Source organism: Hylobates moloch, unplaced genomic scaffold (genome assembly GCF_009828535.3).
Source record: "Hylobates moloch isolate HMO894 unplaced genomic scaffold, HMol_V3 SCAFFOLD_18, whole genome shotgun sequence".
NCBI lineage: Eukaryota > Metazoa > Chordata > Mammalia > Primates > Hylobatidae > Hylobates > Hylobates moloch.
The window spans coordinates 80,337,787-80,358,500 of record NW_026652293.1 but is presented as its reverse complement, the minus strand read 5'-3'; the positions used below and the strand labels follow the sequence as shown (position 1 = coordinate 80,358,500).

The 20,714-nt window shown below is 38.9% G+C and overlaps 1 protein-coding gene across 1 annotated transcript; it reads left to right on the top strand.

Annotated features, from left to right (window-relative positions):
• The first annotated feature begins 12,706 nt into the window (after nt 1–12,706).
• On the top strand, nt 12,707–13,645 carry LOC116457913 (olfactory receptor 2T10). The gene has a single exon (XM_032137434.2). The coding sequence runs from the start codon at nt 12,707–12,709 to the stop codon at nt 13,643–13,645; it is 939 nt and encodes a 312-aa protein (XP_031993325.1).
• The last annotated feature ends 7,069 nt before the right edge of the window (nt 13,646–20,714 follow it).

Here is a 20,714-nt window from a genome sequence, read left to right as displayed (position 1 = left end):
ATAATGGAAGTTAATAGCTTTAAATATTGTAGTTCATATCCCTCATTTTATTTGGTAAAACTTGAAAAGTTACTGAAAGTGCTACAACAGGGGAAAAGTCTTTGCTTGGGGATACTTAGTTCCAGCTACTTTGTAATTTTAGGGAGTTAATTGAATCACCGCTTAATGACACAGGCAACAGCAGGGCTTCTAAGAAAATTAACACTGATTTATAATGTGATCTCTTATACTATGAAATATAACAATAGAAAGGCCAGTGCAAAGCTCATGATTAATCACCTCGAGAAGACAGTTGTGAAACCATTCAGGAAACAACCCCACACCCTGTCAGGAAACAGAACATAACCAGCACTCCAGAGCGCTCTTGTGGTTTGATCACCACACATGCCCCAGGGCAAAGACAGGTATTATTCTAAATGTCTCTAACTTTCATTTGAACTACCCTACCTGTAGACATGCAAAAATGTTGCAAAATTAGCACAATGAGTTTCCAATGTAGCCCTCACTCAATTTCTCTTAATGCTGACATTCTTTTGAAACAGTTTTGCTCTTGCTGCCCACGCTGGAGTGCGATGGCATGATCTCGGCTCACCACAACCTCCCCTTCCCGGGTTCAAGTGATTCTCCTGCCACAGCCTCCCAAGTAGCTGGGATTACAGGAGCCCACCACCATGCCTGGCTAGTTTTTTGTACTTTTAGTAGAGACCAGGGTTTCACCATATTGACCAGGCTGGTCTTGAACTCCTCTGTCTGCTCAATTCCACACTGTTGTTGATGACAAGCTTCTTTCCAGGAGCAGAACAGAGACCAGATGAGACAAATCATTCCTCCACCTACCCAGGGACTTCTGCATAATTGACTCTTCCTTGGCTCCTTCTTTGTCTTCAAACATTCACCTTATCTTGTTGTAAAATGTACATTTTACTGGGCACTAACTGAAATCTCACAGAAATGGAACCATTGACCTTAACCACCAACCTGCCCGTCTTCCTATGCCTTCCCCCAGTTAAGAAAATATTTACATACTGAGTGTTCTAAAAACCTTTGGAAAAATGGCCACAGGTGTGTCTGTGCCTTATTTTTCTAGACATACTCTAATGCTGGCTTAATAAACCTTGATTCAGAAATTTGCAGTCACTCATTTCAGTTAAGTTTCTAGCATTTCTTTAGTTGGGCCTTGACAGTGAAGAATATTGATCAGTTATTTTGCCAAATGAATTTCATAGTAATTATTCCCTGGATTTTTTTTTCTTGCATTACTGGATAAATATTCCTAAATACTACAGTTTAATTTTTACTATTCATTGAAAATTTTATAAATAAAATTGCATACCCTGTCGATGAAGAGTCAAATCCTGTAAAGTATTTTAAGATTTATTCCGAGCCAAATGATCACCAATGGCCCATGGAACCGCCCTCAGGAGATCCTGAGAACGTGGGTCCGAGGTGGCTGGGCCACAACTTGGTGTTACACATTTTAGGGAGACAGACATCAGTCAATATGTATAAGATGTACAGTGGTTTGATTTGGAAACACAACAATTGGAAGCAGGAGTTTCTAAGTCAGAGGCAGATTCAAAGATTTTCTGATGGGCAATTAGCTGAAAGTTATTAGAAAGAAATGTTTGGTTATGGTAAAGGTTTGTGGAGACCAAGACTCTTGCAGATGAGGCCTCCAACAAGCAGGCTTCAGAGAGAATAGATTGTAAATGTTTTTTAATCAGACTTAAAGAATCTGTTCTATCAGGAATTCCAAAAGGGAGGGAGGGTATCGTGAGGCATGTCAAGCGCTTCTTCCCATCATGGCCTGAACTAGTTTTTCAGGTTAACTTTGGAACGCCCTTGCTGAGAGGAGGGCCCTATTCAGATGGTTGAGGGAGCCTTAGAATTTTATTTTTGGTTCAAAACCCTTAAGTATTTAGCTGGAATTTTAGGAAGGGGACCCTGATTTTTGTAGTGAGAAGAACCCCTATTAGTGTGCATGGACATAAACATGCACAAAAAACAAGCAATTCAAGGTCAGATAAAAAGATAATGACATTGAAAGATGCTTTTGAACCCTATGTTTGAGGCCACCAAACAATGCAAGCAAAATCATTCTTGTGACCTGGTTACAAAGATGTGCATTTCAAATACCAGTAAAGAGGAAAGACACAAAAATGGGAAGATTAAAATACAGACTCCTTATTAGCCTTTCCATCAGAATGAGCTTATTTCCAGAGTCCCAGCCATTAATGAAGAGCATAGAGTGGTTATGAACAAAATTTGACTTCACCTCACAAAACCTAACTTGGTGAGTGAACGAGGTCCCAAAACTAGTTGCCATCAGTGACGTGCAGAAGAGCAAGTGCAGAGGGCAAGCTGGGCTACCAGAGGACTCTGAGGGGCACAAGCAGGCTGCGTGGTGCAGTCTCCTCTGGGCATGCTCTGAGGGGCAGATAGGTCTAAAAAAGCATAGATGGAAGATTGACACTGATAGAATACCATGTCAGAAGTCAGAGTTACGATCACTTTGGTGAGTGAGTGGGGACAGGACAGGAGTTTTGAGGGTTGGTAATCATTCTTGACCAGCTGGGTCAAGAAATATTGAGCTCCTGGTCTCTAGCAATCCTCCCACCTCAGCCTCCCCAGTAGCTACGAGATACATGTATTTGTGTGTATATATATGTGTGTGTGTGTGTGTGTATGCATATATATATGTATATATGAAAGAAAAGATGACTGACAAATTCTCTCTCTCTCTCTCTCTCTATATATATATATATATATAGAATCTCCTGATAAATATCCTGTTGCAACTGTGACTCCCTCAGGAATTCTCGGTGCTGTCTTCACAGCCCTCCCTTCTGCAGCCCCTGCTCTGCTGCTTCCATCCAGACCGTTTGCCCCAGGACTGGGCTGCACGGGTCTTCTCCTGAGATGCTGCCTCTTCACCATGACCCTCTGGATTCTTGATTGTCTGTGTACCACGTCTTCTACTTTAGAACCTCCCCATTGTGGAGCATGTCTCTCAACAGGTTTATAAACAAAATACGTGGGAGGAAATTTTTTGGAGGCCTCGCATGTCTGAAAATGACTCTTATCCTCCCACTTGACAGTAGATCTGGCCAGGTGTCCACGTGTAGGTGGAAAAAGCTTCCCTCGTGAATATGAAGATGTCCCTCCACCGTCTTCTAACGTTCAGTATTTCTTCTGGGAGTCCGCGCTCTCAATTTTCGATGTGTTGTCGCCCCCCTGGAGGCTTCAGGCTCTCCTTTGGCTGTCGTGTTAAACATTCATAATGTCTTCATGAGGGCTCTTTTTAACAACTGAAATGTCTTTCAATTCCAGAATTTTTGTTCTGAAACATGGCTGGAATATGTGTTTTCCTTCCATTTAAACCTTCTTTTCCTCTGGAATTTCTATTACTTGACTTGCCCCCTGACTCCCAAACTGGATGTTTTCCGACCTTTTGGATCTGTCTTGTCCTATTTTACAGTCTACACTGTCATAATCTAAATGTTCAAGAACTCTTAAAACTTCTCCAATGTTCTTTTTAAAACACCCTGTTGTGGTTTAATATGTTCTTATGTTCTTATCTCTAATAACTGACTAATCTGCTATCTTTTATAGAAAGATCCACTTGCTGCATACTGTATTTCCTCTTATTTTCACTGATTTGTATGATTTCTGCTTTTTTCAGACGCTTTCCTCAAGTTTTGTAATCTATCTCTCTCCTAATGTTTAGTCTCTGGATAAGGACAAGCCTTAACATGTAGGAGTCACTAAACTATGACGAGAATGACTTATTTTGGAAACCTCGAATGTCGGTATTTCTAGGTATTTTCTTTGGTGTGGTCTGCTTCCTCTGCAAATCTTTCTGGGGGCTGCTAGCATTCCGAGAACCCACAGTGCAGGGTGCAGACTTCCCACTTACACCCACGCAATGTCGTTTTCCAATCCCAGAGCCCCTTGGGTACAACACCTCCCAAGTTAGTGTCGTGTCAGGTTGGGGAGGAAGGGTTGTCTAACTGAAGTGGGCGTATAACAGTTTGTATACAAACCTTTAGCCAAGCCTCCCGTTTCAATGTTACCTGTAGTATTTAGACAGACCTGATTAGGAGTTCTTCCATTAGGAATCAACTTGCTTCTGAACTTCTCCAATCACCAGCTCAGCGTTCTGCTTTGAGATTTTTGTAAGTCAAAAACGGTTTCCTTTGGCTTTCCAGCTGCCAAAACTTCATTGCTGCTGTGTTTTCTCCCAACATCTTGATTCTTCTGTATTTATGCTTTAAACACAATAGTCCCTTCACTGCAGTGGTAACATGTTTCAAAAAAGGCCTGGAAATATCTTTTGTTAAATTTATATTGATTAATACAAATTGTATATATGGTGTATAACACAATGTTTTAATATATATGTATATACATATATACACATTTTGGAAAGAGAAAATCAAGCTAATCAACATTAATTACTTCACATCCTATAATATATTTTGAGTGGTGGGAATATTTAAAATCTATACCCTAGCAATTTGAAAATATAATAATACATAGATTTAAACTGAAACATCATGTTATACAATAGATCTAATCTTATTTTTCCTGTCTAACTATGAAGGGGTGGCCTGCCCCTCCACACCTGTGAGTATTTCTAGTCGGGTGGGATGAGAGACTGAGAAGAAATAAGACACAGAGACAAAGTATAGAGAAACAACAGTGGGCCTAGGAGACTGGCACTCAGCATACCAAGGACCTGCACCGGCACCAGTCTGAGTTCCCTCAGTTTTTATTATTTTCATTATCTCAGCAAAAGGAATGCAGTAGGAGAGCAGGGTGATAACAGGGAGAAGGTCAGCAAGAAAACATGTGAGCAATAGAATCTATGTCATAATTAAGTTCAAGGGGGGAGGTGGTACTATGCCTGGATGTGCACGTAGGCCAGATTTATGTTTCTACCCAAACATCTCGGTGGAGTAAAGAATAACAAGGCAGCACTGCTGCCAACCTGTCTCGCCTCCTGCCATAGGGTGGTTTTTCTCCCATCTCAGAATTGAACAAATGTACAATCGGGTTTTATACCGAGACGTTCAGTTCCCAGGGGCAGGCAGGAGACAGTGGCCTTCCTCTATCTCAACTGCAAGAGGCTTTCCTCTTTCACTAATCCAGCTCAGCACAGACCCTTTACGGGTGTCGGGCTGGGGGATGGTCAGGTCTTTCTTATCCCACGAGGCCGTATTTCAGACTATCACATGGGGAGAAACCTTGGACAATACCCCACTTTCCAGGGCAGAGGTCCCTGGGGCTTTTCACGGTGCGTTGTACCCCTGGTTTATTGAGACTAGAGAATGGCAATGACTCTTACCAAGCATACTGCTTGTAAACATTTTGTTAACAAGACACATCCTGCACAGCCCTAGATCCCTTAAACCTTGGTTCCATACAACACATGTTTTTGTGAGGTCAAGGTTGGAGCACAGAGGTTGGGGCAAAGTTACAGATGAACAGTATCTCAGGGCAAAGCAATTGTTCAGGGTACAGGTCAAAATGGAATTTATGTCTTCCCTTTCTACACAGACAGAGTTAACAGTCTGATTTCTTTCTTTTCCCTACATTATCCCCCTTTTCTTTTTGACAAAACCACCATCGTCATCATGGCCCGTTCTTGCTGGTCGCTGTCTCTCTGGAGCTGCTGGCTATACCTGTAGACTAACAACAGAAGAGACATACAAGGATTAATATGAAATTTACAATAGCGGAACTTTCAATGGTTTTAACCCAAGTTACGGGGTTAAGATTTGTGAGGCCATCAGCAGCTCTTTCACCATTGTCTGTTTTTGGCAACAGATTTAAATGGGCTTTAGATGCCTCAAAAATTTGTTCTTTTAATTTTGAAATATCTAAAGTGTAAGATTATCTTTTCCTTGTAGATGGCATCTAGCCACGTCCCAGTGATGTTCAGCTTCATTATAGGCTCGAGGTGTAGTAGAAAAATCTGACGTATTCCAGTCACACTGTAACTGAAAAGGATATTCCAAGCTCATGAGCCTATCTCCCATCCGATTGACAGTTTGTCTAAGATCATTAATTTGGTTTGCCAATTTTTTATCTGAGTCTGAGAATTCCACAATTTTGAGGAATCTTTTGCCAATTATTTACATATTCAACCACATAACTGGATGTAAAACACTCCTCAGCGATTCCAAAAGAATTGAAACCATAACAGTCTCTCAAATCGCAGTACAATCAAATTAGAACTCAGGATTTAAGAAACTCAAAACCGCACAGCTACATGGAAACTGAACAGCCTGCTCCTGAATGACTAACGAGATTAAGACAGAAATAATTTATTTGAAACCAATGAGTACAAAACATACCAGAATCTCCAGGACACACAGCTCAAGCATGGTTAAGAGGGAAATTTACAGCACTAAAGGCCCACAACAGAAAGCTGGAAAGATCTAAAACTGACACCCTAACATCACAATTAATAGAACTAGAGGAGCAAGAGCAAACAAATTCAAAAGCTGGCAGAAGACAAGAAATGACTAAGATGAGAGCAAGATTGAATGAAATAGAAACACGAAAATCCCTTCAAAAAATCAATCCAGGAGCTGGGTTTTTTTTAAAAGATTAACAAAATAGATGGACCACTAGCTAGACTAATAAGAGTCAAATAGACACAATGAAAAATGATAAAGGGATATCACCACTGATCCCACAGAAATACAAACTACCATTAGCATTTAGAAACCAAGGTCTGGGCACTCCACGTGCTCATTCATGGCTACTGGGATGCCACTGCTTTTAGAACATTCACTCCTCTATGTGAACAATTGAATATGACTGGTGCTCCACTAACTCCACACTCAGCCTTGCACAGGTCATTAAAAGCGAAACCCTAAAGTTCATGACTATGAATAAATTTTCAAATTCTGGAGAATCCAAACCTTTAAATTCATCCACTGACTCCTTCACAAAATTAATAACACTTTTTATTGTTTCATGTGACTTTCTAAGACAACTTTGTTTTATCTTCATAACAAAGACTTCCATTATATTAATAGTCTTCCTGCCTCTTATAAGTTATTGTTTTCCAGGTTCTTGAATCAATATCACTCTCTTCCATCTGAGGCATTTATTCTTCAAAATATGAAGTATGAGTTTTACTTGGAGGTTTCAGTAAATTTTAGAATCGAAAATGGAAGAGTCAGCCAAGTTAGTGCTCCCAGTGGTGGACATTAACACATTATTTCCAGCCATTCTTTGTACTCTTCTAAATTAGCACTTTTTTTTTTGTTTTGAGACGGAATCTCTCTGTCGCCCAGGCTGGAGTGCAGTGACGCGATCTCGGCTCACTGCAAGCCTTGCCTCCCGGGTTCACACCATTCTCCTGCCTCAGCCTCCCAAGTAGTTGGGATTACAGGCACCCGCCACCATGACCGGCTAACTTTTAATTTTATTGTATTTTTAGTAGAGACGGGTTTCACCGTGTTAGCCAGGATGGTCTCGATCTCCTGACCTCGTGATCAGCCTGCCTCGGCCTCCCAAAGTGCTGGGATTACAGGCATGAGCTGCCGCGCCCGGCCATAACTATAAAACTTTTAATCAGTGGTTATATTTTGGAAAGTCATTTAGTGGAACGTTCTAAGAGTGTAGATCCTCTGACCATTACACCTGCAGTTTCAAATTTGTAACTCCACCAAAATAAACTCATTGAACAGAGAACTGTTTATTGAAATATCACTCATGTTACAAAATGTGAAAAACACTCTGAAGACTTAAGACACGGGGAGGTCATATAATTTGTTTACTCAGCCAATGTTCTACATTAATTATTTCAAAGTCATACACGACAGTGTAAAGACAATTCTATAACCTTCCGTTTGAAATGCAAAAACCAAATTTTTGGATATATCAGTTGTCTCCAAACACATCCTGGAGGGAAATGTTACATAATTCCTAAATTGGTGCCTCTAGGGTTAAAAGTAAAAAATGTTATTTTGTATTATTTACATAATTCTATGCTTTTCAAATTTTCAGCAATAACCCTATCTTCTGATGAAAATTTCAGTTAAAAGGGTTTATACATTTAACAAAGTGATTTCAATCACGAATGTCCATTTTCATAATTAAAAAAGTTTCTTATGTACAATTGTTTGGGATAAATAAGGAAAATTAGAAATAACACAAATATCTAATAGTTACATTTAATGGACACTCAAATACAAACACACTTTGGTTTAAAATGTCATAATATTTTCAAAGACAAATGAAATGGATACAAAATTCTATAAAGAAAATCATATTACGAAAATGCCTATAAAAGCAAGGAAAATTCAAACTAGTTATCTTTGGCTTTCTAGAGTATGTATTGTTATTACTCCTTTTTATAATAATACTTAGTTTTTAAACTTTCTACAGTTATTACTAAGAAAACATATGGAAGAATATACTCTATTAAATGTGTCATCAATGGTCTAATTCGGGTTTGTTTCACTCTTTCCCTCATGGTGAGATGATGCAATGATTTGACCTGTGAGCGGAGTGGTCTTCAAGGAAACAGTCTGCTGAAGTCTGTTTGCCATTAGCAGATGCTTATTTTCCTTTGGAGGGTTAGAGTTGGGCAGTTAGAAAAGTCTATAGAATCAGGCCCTACAATTCAACAAAGGCCAAATGAGAGTCCCCCAGGACTGCTCCCATGGAGGCCACCGCAGCCCTGAGGGTCCCTGCGGACAGCATCATTCTTCGAGTTTGTCGTCCCAGGACTGCACATGTTAGACTCGGCAGCATCAGCTGCTCTTCAGGGACAGTCATTGAGTTCATAACCGTTTCATCATCTGAAACCCTTTCTCAGAAAAGCAGGCTGCTGTTTCACTGATCACAGAGCAGATTGATCACAGTGAAAATGACAAGGCTGTCATTCATCGAGACGACTATACTGGAAGTATCTTATTGGAAATAAAATTCCTCAGGGTATCATATTTCTTCCTTTACTCAAGTAAGAAAGGAATAATTTATTAAACGGTTATTTTAACTTTTAATCCATAAATATATGCATTATGGAATTAATATCAATTGATGTTAATCACCAACATAACATAGTTAATGTAATGGCAAATATAATTGGTAAAATATTATACTAATATTGTGTTATATATTGTTATAGATCACATAAAATAACTTGTATTTGTTATAAGCGTATTTAACCTAATATTACACAAAAAGCTATAATTTAGAAAATACTTACTATGCCTATTATATCTGAAACTCTGCAATCCTATTAATTAGGCTGTAGAAATAAGTAGTGTGTATCCCCACAGGTATAAATGGAAAAAAAAAAGATACTCAAAAGTTCTAGGTGACTTGCAACATAGCTCAGAAAAGAAAAGCGCTAAATCCAAAAATAACTGATTTCAGATCTTGAGGCTTTTCCTCCTGGTGATATATTATTCCAGGCAAATCTGACTTAAATTATAAATATTTTTTCTCTGAAAATTGGAGCAATGTTGAATATTAGTTTTCTTTTCCTCTCCTCCTTCCTCCTTCCTCCTTCCTTTCTTCCCCTTATTTTTAAAAAACTGATCTCCCAGACCCTAAAAGAGGAAGATGTGGATGAGTGAGAGATGGTTGATAGAGGGTTAAGCCTCATGGTGAGCAACATAATTCTACTTCCTGGGTGAAGCATGACACATCACTTTGGACTATAAATGCCCACTCAAGAAGGAGGGGTGCTGTCCTTCCTGCAGTGCACATGTTACTACTGTGAAGCCTGTCACAAGCGGTTTGCTTGCTTTGTCATGAAGGTTTAGTTTTGGAAACAGCAGTTCATCTTTAAAATATTTTATTGCTTTTGAATGAACCTAATTGCTGTTCTTTTGCCTTGCATGGCTATCCGTGCTGGTGTCATTTGTTTCCTAGAAGTGGACAGATTGATTTGGTTAAGGACAGTTTTGCTCTGCAGCCTTATGGACTGAGTCCCCTTGTTTCAGTGTCTGTGGAAGAACAGTAGATTGAACTACGTGGCCAAGAAATGCAATATCCACTCTCACTTTTGTTCTCCTGAATAAACCTGAGATATGCTCACCCTGACTAGCTCATGTCAGTCTCACTACTGATTTGCATAATTATACTCATTGTAAACCACCTGTTCAATTTGGGAAAGGGCCGCCTTATGTAGACCTAGAGTTAATTAGCTCTGACAGGCACCAGTCTTATCCTGGACACTGTCCCTAAATGGACTCCATTTTTGGGAGCGGACATTAAATATACGTTACTTATTTCACGGAGAAGCCGGGCAACAAGTGAAAATGCTTATCTCCTATAAATTGTAGAAATTCCATTGAGTCTACTTTTCCTTACCCCTTTTCCATCTACTTCCTGACTTTTCTTTGAGACACTATGTGATACAGATGGATGATCATTCAATTTGGCACATGTGTGTTTTTTGTCTCAGGTTTCGCCTTCAGTCCAGGTGTACCATGACTCTCACATTTTGCAGTTTTTTATTTGACGGGGCAGACATTGACATTGGCTGGAGCTGGGCATAGTGAATTTCTGAAATGGTTTACCTGATTCTCTGCTTTCTAAGTTCTTGGATATCTGAGAGGCAGGGCCTCTATGCTGTTTCACTGCTGGATATATGCTTCATTCTTGGACCATAATTTTTTTTTCAATTTTTTCTAGATAATGTTGCTTCATTGTCTTTTTTGGAATCTACTAAATGATTCCACTGAATTTTTGAAGTTTATTGGGAATTCTTTATTTTGCCTTTATACTTAGAAAATTACTTTTTGCTCCTGCAAAAAAATAGTTTATTAGTCCAGTAATTTATTGACTAAAATCTACCATTTGTTATGGCCAATGATATGTTTACTGAAAATACATTCAGTCCCCTTTGATTTTAAGTCTCTTAACATAAAGCAATTTGTTAAAAACTGACATTATTCTTATGCTTTCTGTGTCCTTTGTGCTAAGTATCTCTAAAACAAAACCAAAAACCAATGAGATTAGTCTTGGCCAGGGCAAGATATTTGAAATAAAAAAGGAAATAATATGACCAATTGCAATAATTCTTATAAGTTTTAAGTTAATGATAAAGAATAATATAACATGTACGTTGCAATGTAAAAAGTTACATAAGAGAAGTTGCAACATAAAAAGGATGAATGTGTTTGATTTAAATATTTGACATGTTAAGATACTGAACAATTAATGCTATCTAAAACTATTCATTTTGTAAAGGATAGATATGCATTTTCTTTAAGAGAATAATGAGCATCCAGATGTAAATCACAGAATTCTGAACGAGAGAAAGATAGTGCTATCAACGGGAAAGGGCTGACCAGCACCACTGATCCCCAAAATAACCAGGTAGAAGAGTTCCATAGTCTATTACAAGGTGATTTATTGACTAGATGCTCTGAGAAGAAATTGGAACTTGGATGATCTGAAGATAGTTATCTCCATTGATTGATCACAGCAGTTACAGGTAGAATTTCTTGTTCTACATTTTCCTCCCCTCTCACTCTAGTGCACTTGAGTAGTCTTGAAAAAAAAAAAAAAAAAAAGCAACTTCAGAGACCCCTATGCTTGAACCACTGGGAGAAGAAACCTTTAGGATGACCTACCCGCATACAATAAATATGTTGGATGTCACGATAAGATAAATATAAATTGAGGCAAACTTTCTCTCACCAAGATTTTACAGGCAAAATGGGAAGATTGGAAGAAAAAGATGTGGGCTTGTAAAACCCAATTACATTTTAATTTTGTTAAAGAACGCTCAGACCAAGAAATTCCAAGTGAGGTTCAGACCAATCACCTCAGAATAAACTGATTGGATGATATTGCTGATTCCCAAAGCATCATTGATCTGAGATAGCCATAATTTTTTGATATCTTGAAAGATTGGCAGAAACACAACGGATTAGAACATCTTGATGGAAATCGTGAAAATATGAATAAGTCACAAGATTAATGTCTTTGTAATAGGTTAAGTGGAAGTATAAAATACACTTTATAAATCACATATGTGTAAAAGTATTTAAATCATTTTAGAGAAATTTACAAGTTGTACTAGTATCTTTAATACATTTAAAGAAATTTGACTAAATTTGTAACTGTTATATAAAGGTTTAGAATTTTAAGTTTAAAATGTTTACAATTACTGGTTGCTTAATATATTGCTTTTAAGTATTGAAAAATTGTATGTTCATAGATTTGTAACAAGAGATTTAATATTAAACACAAGTATTACTAATCCTTTTTTGCAGAAATGACTCTTGAGGGTCAAATATATAGAAATACCTATATTGATTATTAGCTCTGTAAAATCCCGTGGGAATGGGATTTGGGCAATACAGGAACATGCAACTATAAGATACTAACACACACAACAAATGTGAACACATACAAGTAAAAATAACAATATTAGTGACTATAATCTATAGGAAATATTTTAATTTCAGTTGTATGGACCTCTTCATTGAGAATATAAATATTTCATTCCCATTCTAGATGGGGAATCAGATTCACAATCTAATGTGCTGTCTCTTTTTAGTGCAAATTCACAGTTGATGTTGGAAATGAACTCTGATTTTTACACTGATTTTTAAAAGTTAAAGTGAAGCAAACATACTATTATGTGGTGCACACATGATTATAAATAACATAAAGTTTACTTTTGTCCTCCAGGTAAAGCCACTTCAACCGATCATACAGCATGTGGCTGGCCAACCAGACCCTGGGTGGTGACTTTTTTCTGTTGGGAATCTTCAGCCAGATCCCACACCCTGGCCTCCTCTGCTTGCTTATCTTCAGTATATTTTTGATGGCTGTGTCTTGGAATATTACACTGATATTTCTGATCCACATTGACTCCTCTCTGCATACTCCCATGTACTTCTTTATAAACCAGCTCTCACTCATAGACTTGACATATATTTCTGTCACTGTCCCCAAAATGCTGGTGAACCAGCTGGCCAAAGACAAGACCATCTCGGTCCTTGGGTGTGGGACCCAGATGTACTTCTACCTGCAGTTGGGAGGTGCAGAGTACTGCCTTCTAGCCACCATGGCCTATGACCGCTATGTGGCCATCTGCCATCCTCTCCGTTACTCTGTACTCATGAGCCATAGGGTATGTCTCCTCCTGGCATCAGGTTGCTGGTTTGTGGGCTCAGTGGATGCCTTCATGCTCACTCCCATCACCATGAGCTTCCCCTTCTGCAGATCCCATGAGATTCAGCACTTCTTCTGTGAGGTCCCTGCTGTTTTGAAGCTCTCTTGCTCAGACACCTCACTTTACAAGATTTTCATGTACCTGTGCTGTGTCATCATGCTCCTGATCCCTGTGACAGTCATTTCAGCGTCTTACTACTTCATCATCCTCACCATCCACAAGATGAACTCAGCTGAGGGTCGGAAAAAGGCCTTCACCACCTGCTCCTCGCACATTACAGTGGTCAGCCTCTTCTATGGAGCTGCTGTTTACAGCTACGTGCTCCCCAGCTCCTACCACACTCCTGAGAAAGATATGATGATGTCCTTTTTCTACACTATCCTTACACCTGTCTTGAATCCTATCATTTACAGTTTCAGGAATAAGGATGTCACAGGGGCTTTGAAAAAAATGCTAAGAATGCAGAAAGCTCCATATTAAAGTGCGAAAGAACTTAAGTTGGTCCTCTCTTCTCAGAGTCTCCCTCCTCACTTTAGGTGTCCTTCCACCAAACAATCAGCATATTGTGGTGGTGTCTGACTCCCTGAGTTTCCGCCCACTATTCTTCTCTCCTATAATCACACTTGAGATGATGTTCACTTATCCCCACCTTCCCTCCTCGCATTGATCTCTAGTCCAGTCCTCTGAGCCAACAGTCCTTTTTTACAGTTGAGAAATATGAAAATAAATCTGTGTTTATGACCCTTGAGCACCTTCTACCACATAGAAAATTTATATTTTGATAGGCTCCGTGATGAGTATGAAACACCATATTCAGATTGTTCCTCAGCAACCACTCTGTGCTAAATACTTTTCATTCACCACCTCATTCGACGCTGAGAGTGCTCCTCAGCATCCACTCTGTGCCTAATGCTTTCCATTCATCACCTCATTCGACCCTCACCCTCTGCGGTTGAGGCTAAGGTCATCCACATTTCACAAGTGACAAAACAGCCTTTGAGGCTTCCCCTGACTTGCCCCAAGCAGGATATCCTCAGGGACAGGGGGTTCATTCATCCATAGGCATTTGTGGCTAAACACGCTCAAGACCTCAGAGATACTAAATGTACAGTTGAGATTTTTCTTCCATCGGAATTTCTAGAATGCGTTCTCAATCGAGTTCTTATTTTCTGTGAGCATATAAGAAGTCAAACCTCCCAAAATTAGACCAGAGCCATGGGCTGCTATCCAGAACACATTTGTTTGGAGTACAATTGGTTTATTCATAGACTTAACCAGAGAAATACGGATGTTTCTCACACTTCTCCCTGTTCAAGACAATGGTGACATATACTTAGAATATAATTTCAAATCAGTTTTATGTATGTGCATGGTTGTATTTGTATTTAACATGTAACATAACAATTATAACATCTTGTGTGATTATTATGATCTGGCACCATTTTTAGTGTGTGACATGTATGGAACAGTTTTATTTTCACAGCCTGTTAATAGCCTTATTCTACAGTTGATTTAACTGAGACCTATGGGTTTGAGTAACCTGAACAAGGGTATGCAGCTTATAAAGTGCTAAACAGGGATTTAAGCACAGGCAGGCAGGCTGGCGTTCCTGCTCCTGACCACTGCATGTGCTACCTCTTGTGGAGTCTGGCCTTTTCCACTCTGCATTGCCTCTCCATCTGGGAGGGCCATACTCCTATCCCACTATAGTTTTTTCCATACCCAATGTTTTCACATGGCTTTTCCTCTTTTCGGAATGCTTTTTCATCTGGTAAGTACAAGGATACAAAGATAACTTTCCGTGACTATATAATCTTCCTTTAGGCCCCAAGTCATTCATTCAACAAATAACTACTAAGCTCCTGTAGTTTGCCAGGCCCTGTTCTACAAACTGAGGATATATCAATGAACAAAACAAAAATACTCATCTTTTTGGCACTTAAAGGGTGTATACAGAAAATAAATTTGGTAATTGAGAAGAAGACATATGCAGTATTGTCAGAAGAAAAGTGTTGGAAAATCTTGAGCAGGAGAGGGGTCTTGGAGTGTAGGGGTCACGTTTTATTTAGGGATTTAGGCTAATCTCACTGGTTATAGTTGAGCAAAGATGTAGCATTTACAAGTTAATTGAGCCACACTGATATTGGGAGAAATGCTTTCAAGACAGAGGATAGGGACATCTACCAGCCTCTCAATCAAGAGCCCAGTAGGACCATGTCTCAGTAATAGGGATGAACTAGATGTAGACTGAGTCTAACTAAAATTATAAAAAATGATAGTAAAATAAATTTTTCCAGCAAACAAAAGTGGATAAAATGCTTCAGCCATAGAAAAATTACCTCAAAAGGAAACTCAGAAATAGAAGCAAAAATGACAAACATCAACCCCAGAGTAATATGTAAGTGAGTCATAATATTGGCTTAGCAATAATTTTAATGTAATATACAGTTTAGACTTATGCAAAACTTAAATGTATGAAAAATCATGTTGAAGATAGTTATATCAATATTGACGAAGTAGGCAGTAATTTGTTAAACTTCAGTAAATCAAGAGTACATGCTGTAATGTTTATAGTAACCACCAAAACAAGTTTATAAAATGAAAACGTAAATGATAAAGATTATTTGATATTTGTAAAAGAAGGAACGAGAGAATGAAAAAGAGACGTGAAACAGATGGGCCAAATAGAATATGGTTAGAAGTTATAGCTCGCATAGAACCCCAATTAGATCAGTAATTATTACACATTGCATGCATGTATCAAAATATCACATGTGCCCCATAAATATGTACAAATATGTATCAATAAAATATGTAATGTACTAAATGTTCCAAGGAAAATACTGAGATTATCAGATTACACAATATTATGATTTACAGACATCTGAAGTATAAGGATGCAGAGAGACTGAGGCTGTAAGAATGAAAGATGTGGCTCCTCCTGCCAATCACAGCTCCTGGGCCCGGGGTGGTTCCGTCCATCCTCCGCCTCACCATGGCTTCCTACAGCCATCGCCAGTTGTTGGGCACATTCTCCTTCCAGGGCCTGGGCGGAGGCTCTGTGCAGTTTGGGGCGGGGTCGCCTTCAGAGCGACCAGCATGCACTGGGGCTCCAGCATGTCGGTGTCTTCTGACGTTATTTCATACGTTATGTACATACATTTCGTACATTATGAAATAGTGACCACCATCAAGCTAGTTAACATTTCCATCACCTCATATAGTTATTTATTTCGGGTGTGGTTAGAACACTTAAGATATCCTCTTAACAAATGTCAAGTATACAAGATTTATCATCTTAACAGATGTCAAGTATACAAGATTTATCATCTTAACAGATGTCAAGTATACAAGAGAATATTGCTAACTACAGTCACCATGCTTTACGTTAGCCCTCTAAAAAGTATTCATTTTTGCATGACTGAACTTTATACCATTTGACCAATCTTTATTCATTTCCCTAAACTCCTAATCACTGGGGACCAACATGCTACTGTTTCTATGAGCCAGTCTACTATTTTAGATAAGTGAGAATATATGGTATTTGTCTTTCTGTGTATTTTTCACTTAGCATAATATAGTTCAGGTTCGTTCATGTTGTCCCAAATGGCAGGATTTACTTTGTTAATAAAATAAAATACTGGCAAACCAAATCCAGCAGCACATCAAAAAGCTTATCCACCATGATCAAGTGAGCTTCTTCCCTGGGATGCAGGGCTGGTTCAACATATGCAAATCAATAAATGTAATCCAGCATATAAACAGAACCAAAGACAAAAACCACATGATTATTTCAATAGGTGCAGAAAAGGCCTTTGACAAAACTCAACAACCCTTCATGCTAGGAACTCTCAATAAATTAGGTATTGATGGGGATGTATCTCAAAATAATAAAAGCTATCTATGACAAACCCACAGCCAATATCATACTGAACGGGCAAAAACTGAAAGCATTCCCTTAGAAAATGGGCACAAGACAGGGATGCCCTCTCTCACCACTCCTATTCAACACAGTGTTGGAAGTTCTGGCCAGGGCAATCAGGCAGGAGAAGGAAATAAAGGGTATTCAACTAGGAAAAGAGGAAGTCAAACTGTCCCTGTTTGCAGATGACATGATTGTATATCTAGAAAACCCCATTGTCTCAGCCCAAAATCTCCTCAAGCTGATAAGCAACTTCAGCAAAGTCTCAGGATACTGAGATCAATGTGCAAAAATCAATCAATATGCAAAAATCACAAGCATTCTTATACGCCAAAAACAGCCAAATCATAAGTGAACTCCCATTTACAATTTCTTCAAAGAGAATAAAATACCTAGGAATCCAACTTACAAGGGATGTCAAGGACCTCTTCAAGGAGAACTACAAACCACTGCTCAATGAAATAAGAGGACACAAACAAATGGAAGAACATTCCATGCTCATGGATAGGAAAAATCAATATCACGAAAATGGTCATACTGCCCAAGGTAATTTATAGATTCAATGCCATCCCCATCAAGCTACCAATGTCTTTCTTCACAGAATTGGAAAAAACTACTTTAAAGTTCATATGGAACCGAAAAAGAGCCCGCATCACCAAGTCAATCCTAAGCCAAAAGAACAAAGCTGGAGGCATCATGCTACCTGACTTCAAACTATACTACAAGGCTACAGTAACCAAAACAGCATGGTACTGGTATCAAAACAGGGATATAGACCAATGGAACAGAACAGAGCCCTCAGAAATAATGCTGCATATCTACAACTATCTGATCTTTGACAAACCTGACAAAAACAAGCAATGGGGAAAGGATTCCCTATTTAATAAATGGTGCTGGGAAAACTGGCTAGCCATATGTAGAAAGCTGAAACTGGATCCCTTCCTTACACCTTAAACAAAAATTAATTCAAGATGGATTAAAGACTTAAATGTTAGACCTAAAACCATAAAAACCCTAGAAGAAAACCTAGGCAATACCATTCAGGACATAGGCGCATGGGCAAGGACTTCATGTCTAAAACACCAAAAGCAATGGCAACAAAAGCCAAAATTGACAAATGGGATCTAATTAAAGAGCTTCTGCACAGCAAAAGAAACTATTATCAGAGTGAACAGGCAACCTACAGAATGGGAGAAAATTTTTGCAACCTACTCATCTGACAAAGGGCTAATATCCAGAATCTACAATGAACTCAAACAAATTTACAAGAAAAAATCCCATCAAAAAGTGGGTGAAGGATATGAACAGACACTTCTCAAAAGAAGACATTTATGCAGCCAAAAAACACATGAAAAAATGCTCATCATTACTGGCCATCAGAGAAATGCAAATCAAAACCACAATGAGATACCATGTTATACCAGTTAGAATGGCAATCATTAAATAGTCAGGAAATAACAGGTGCTGGAGAGGATGTGGAGAAATAGGAACACTTTTACACTGTTGGTGGGACTATAAACTAGTTCAACCATTGTGGAAGTCAGTGTGGTGATTCCTCAGGGATCTAGAACTAGAAATACCATTTGACCCAGCCATCCCATTACTGGGTATATACCCAAAGGATTATAAATCATGCTGCTATAAAGACACATGCATACACATATGTTTATAGCAGCAGTATTCACAATAGCAAAGACTTGGAACCAACCTAAATGTCCAACAACAATAGACTGGATTAAGAAAATGTGGCACATATACACCATGGAATACTATGCAGCCATAAAAAATGAGTTCATGTCCTTTGTAGGGACATGGATGAAACTGGAAACCATCCTTCTCAGCAAACTATCACAAAGACAAAAACCAAACACTGCATGTTCTCACTCATAGGTGGGAATTGAACAATGAGAACACATGGAAACAGGAAGGGGAACATCACACACTGGGGACTGTTGTGGGGTGGGGGGGGGGAGAGGGGGGAGGGATAGCATTAGGAGATCTACCTAATGTTAAATGACGAGTTAATGGGTGCAGCACACCAACATGGCACATTTATACATATGTAACAAACCTGCACGTTGTGCACATGTACCCTAAAACTTATAATACAATTTTAAAAAGTAATTAGTATTACTAATTCATAATTAGTATTTAATTACTAATAAACATATTAGTAATGAAAAAAGACAAGTTAAATAATGATACACCTATGAAATTGACTAAGAATGAAAAGCACACACAATTTAGAGCTGGTGCAAGTGAAGTTTAATTCTGCAGCAAAATTTGAGGAGGCTTTTGGAAAAGTAATTCAATGTTGTGTATTAAGAAGTTTGAAACACTGTATCAAATGGTAGATTGTCTTAGAAACTTGCATTCAGTGTTTTTTGTATAATTAGTTTTATTTCTGCATAATTTATGATGTTAAAATTTTTAATACAATGTCACTATTCACTATTAGAAGATTGCAATTGTGATATAATTACTTTGATAGATATTAACTCCAGTAGATACTGTCCAGTCATATACAAACACTACATATTGCAAACTGAAGAGATGCAACGCAGAAGATTGGTTAGAGGTGGCCAAGGGCTGCAGGGAAGGCTGGAGAAGTGGGCAGGGGAGTGCTGTCATCCAAGGAGCAAGAGTCCTCACCACTGGAGCCCCATGCGCCCCTCACTGCTGAGCTGATGGGGCCTCTGCACTCCCGGGCTGCTGAGGGAACCCTGCCCTGGTGATGTGCAGCAACCCAGGTGCCTGCATCTCGCCAACACGACTGAAACTGCCTCTCGGGGCCGAAGCCTGAGGCCCCCCATGGCCCCCGGTGCTTATAGCTGCTGACCAGCACCCTCGCCAGAAACAGGGAGAAAAGCACAGTTTCCTTCTTCCTCTCACCCTGCAGTGTCCACCCACAAGGACCTGCACTCTCACAGCCTTATGAAAAGTGAAGCAGCAAAGGAGTCAGGACAAACCATGTGCAGGCTGGAGCACTGCGGGTCAGAGGAGACTCCAGCCCTCAGATGTGCACCTAAAAACAGGACAGTCTAGACAAAGGTGGTCACGAAAAGGCCTCCATGACGTAGGAAAATGATCAACCTGTTTCCAGGGCACGACTAGCGAAAAGTTCGGAGGAATTTGGCTGCAAGATCCAAGATGGTGGTGCGGTTTCTTCTGTCTTCTTCCCTGTTTTATTCCAACAGCCCAATGCATGGTATACACTCAATAAATATTTGTAGGTTGAAGGGAAGATGTATTTAAGCATGATTTTTCTCTGGTTTATTACATCAGAAGTTTAAAAATTTCGATTCAACCAGTTTTTAGATTTTTCTACAACTTTAATGTCAGTATTTAAAACAAAAAGATAAAAATCAAATGCAACCCTAAAGCAATATAGATTGCAAGTGAATGAGAGGGTAAACGATACAATCAGTCCTAATGAAGAGGGAGAAAGATGAAGTGAAGATGACTTCAATTTTAGTTTTGATCAAGGTACTGATTTGTGGAGGTATCTTTGACACATCAGTTGACCTGAGCTTCAGATTCTATACCTGTGAAATGTTAGAATAAAAATAACAGTATCTTATAAAATTTACTTGAAGATTAAATGAAGATACTCACATATATATGGAA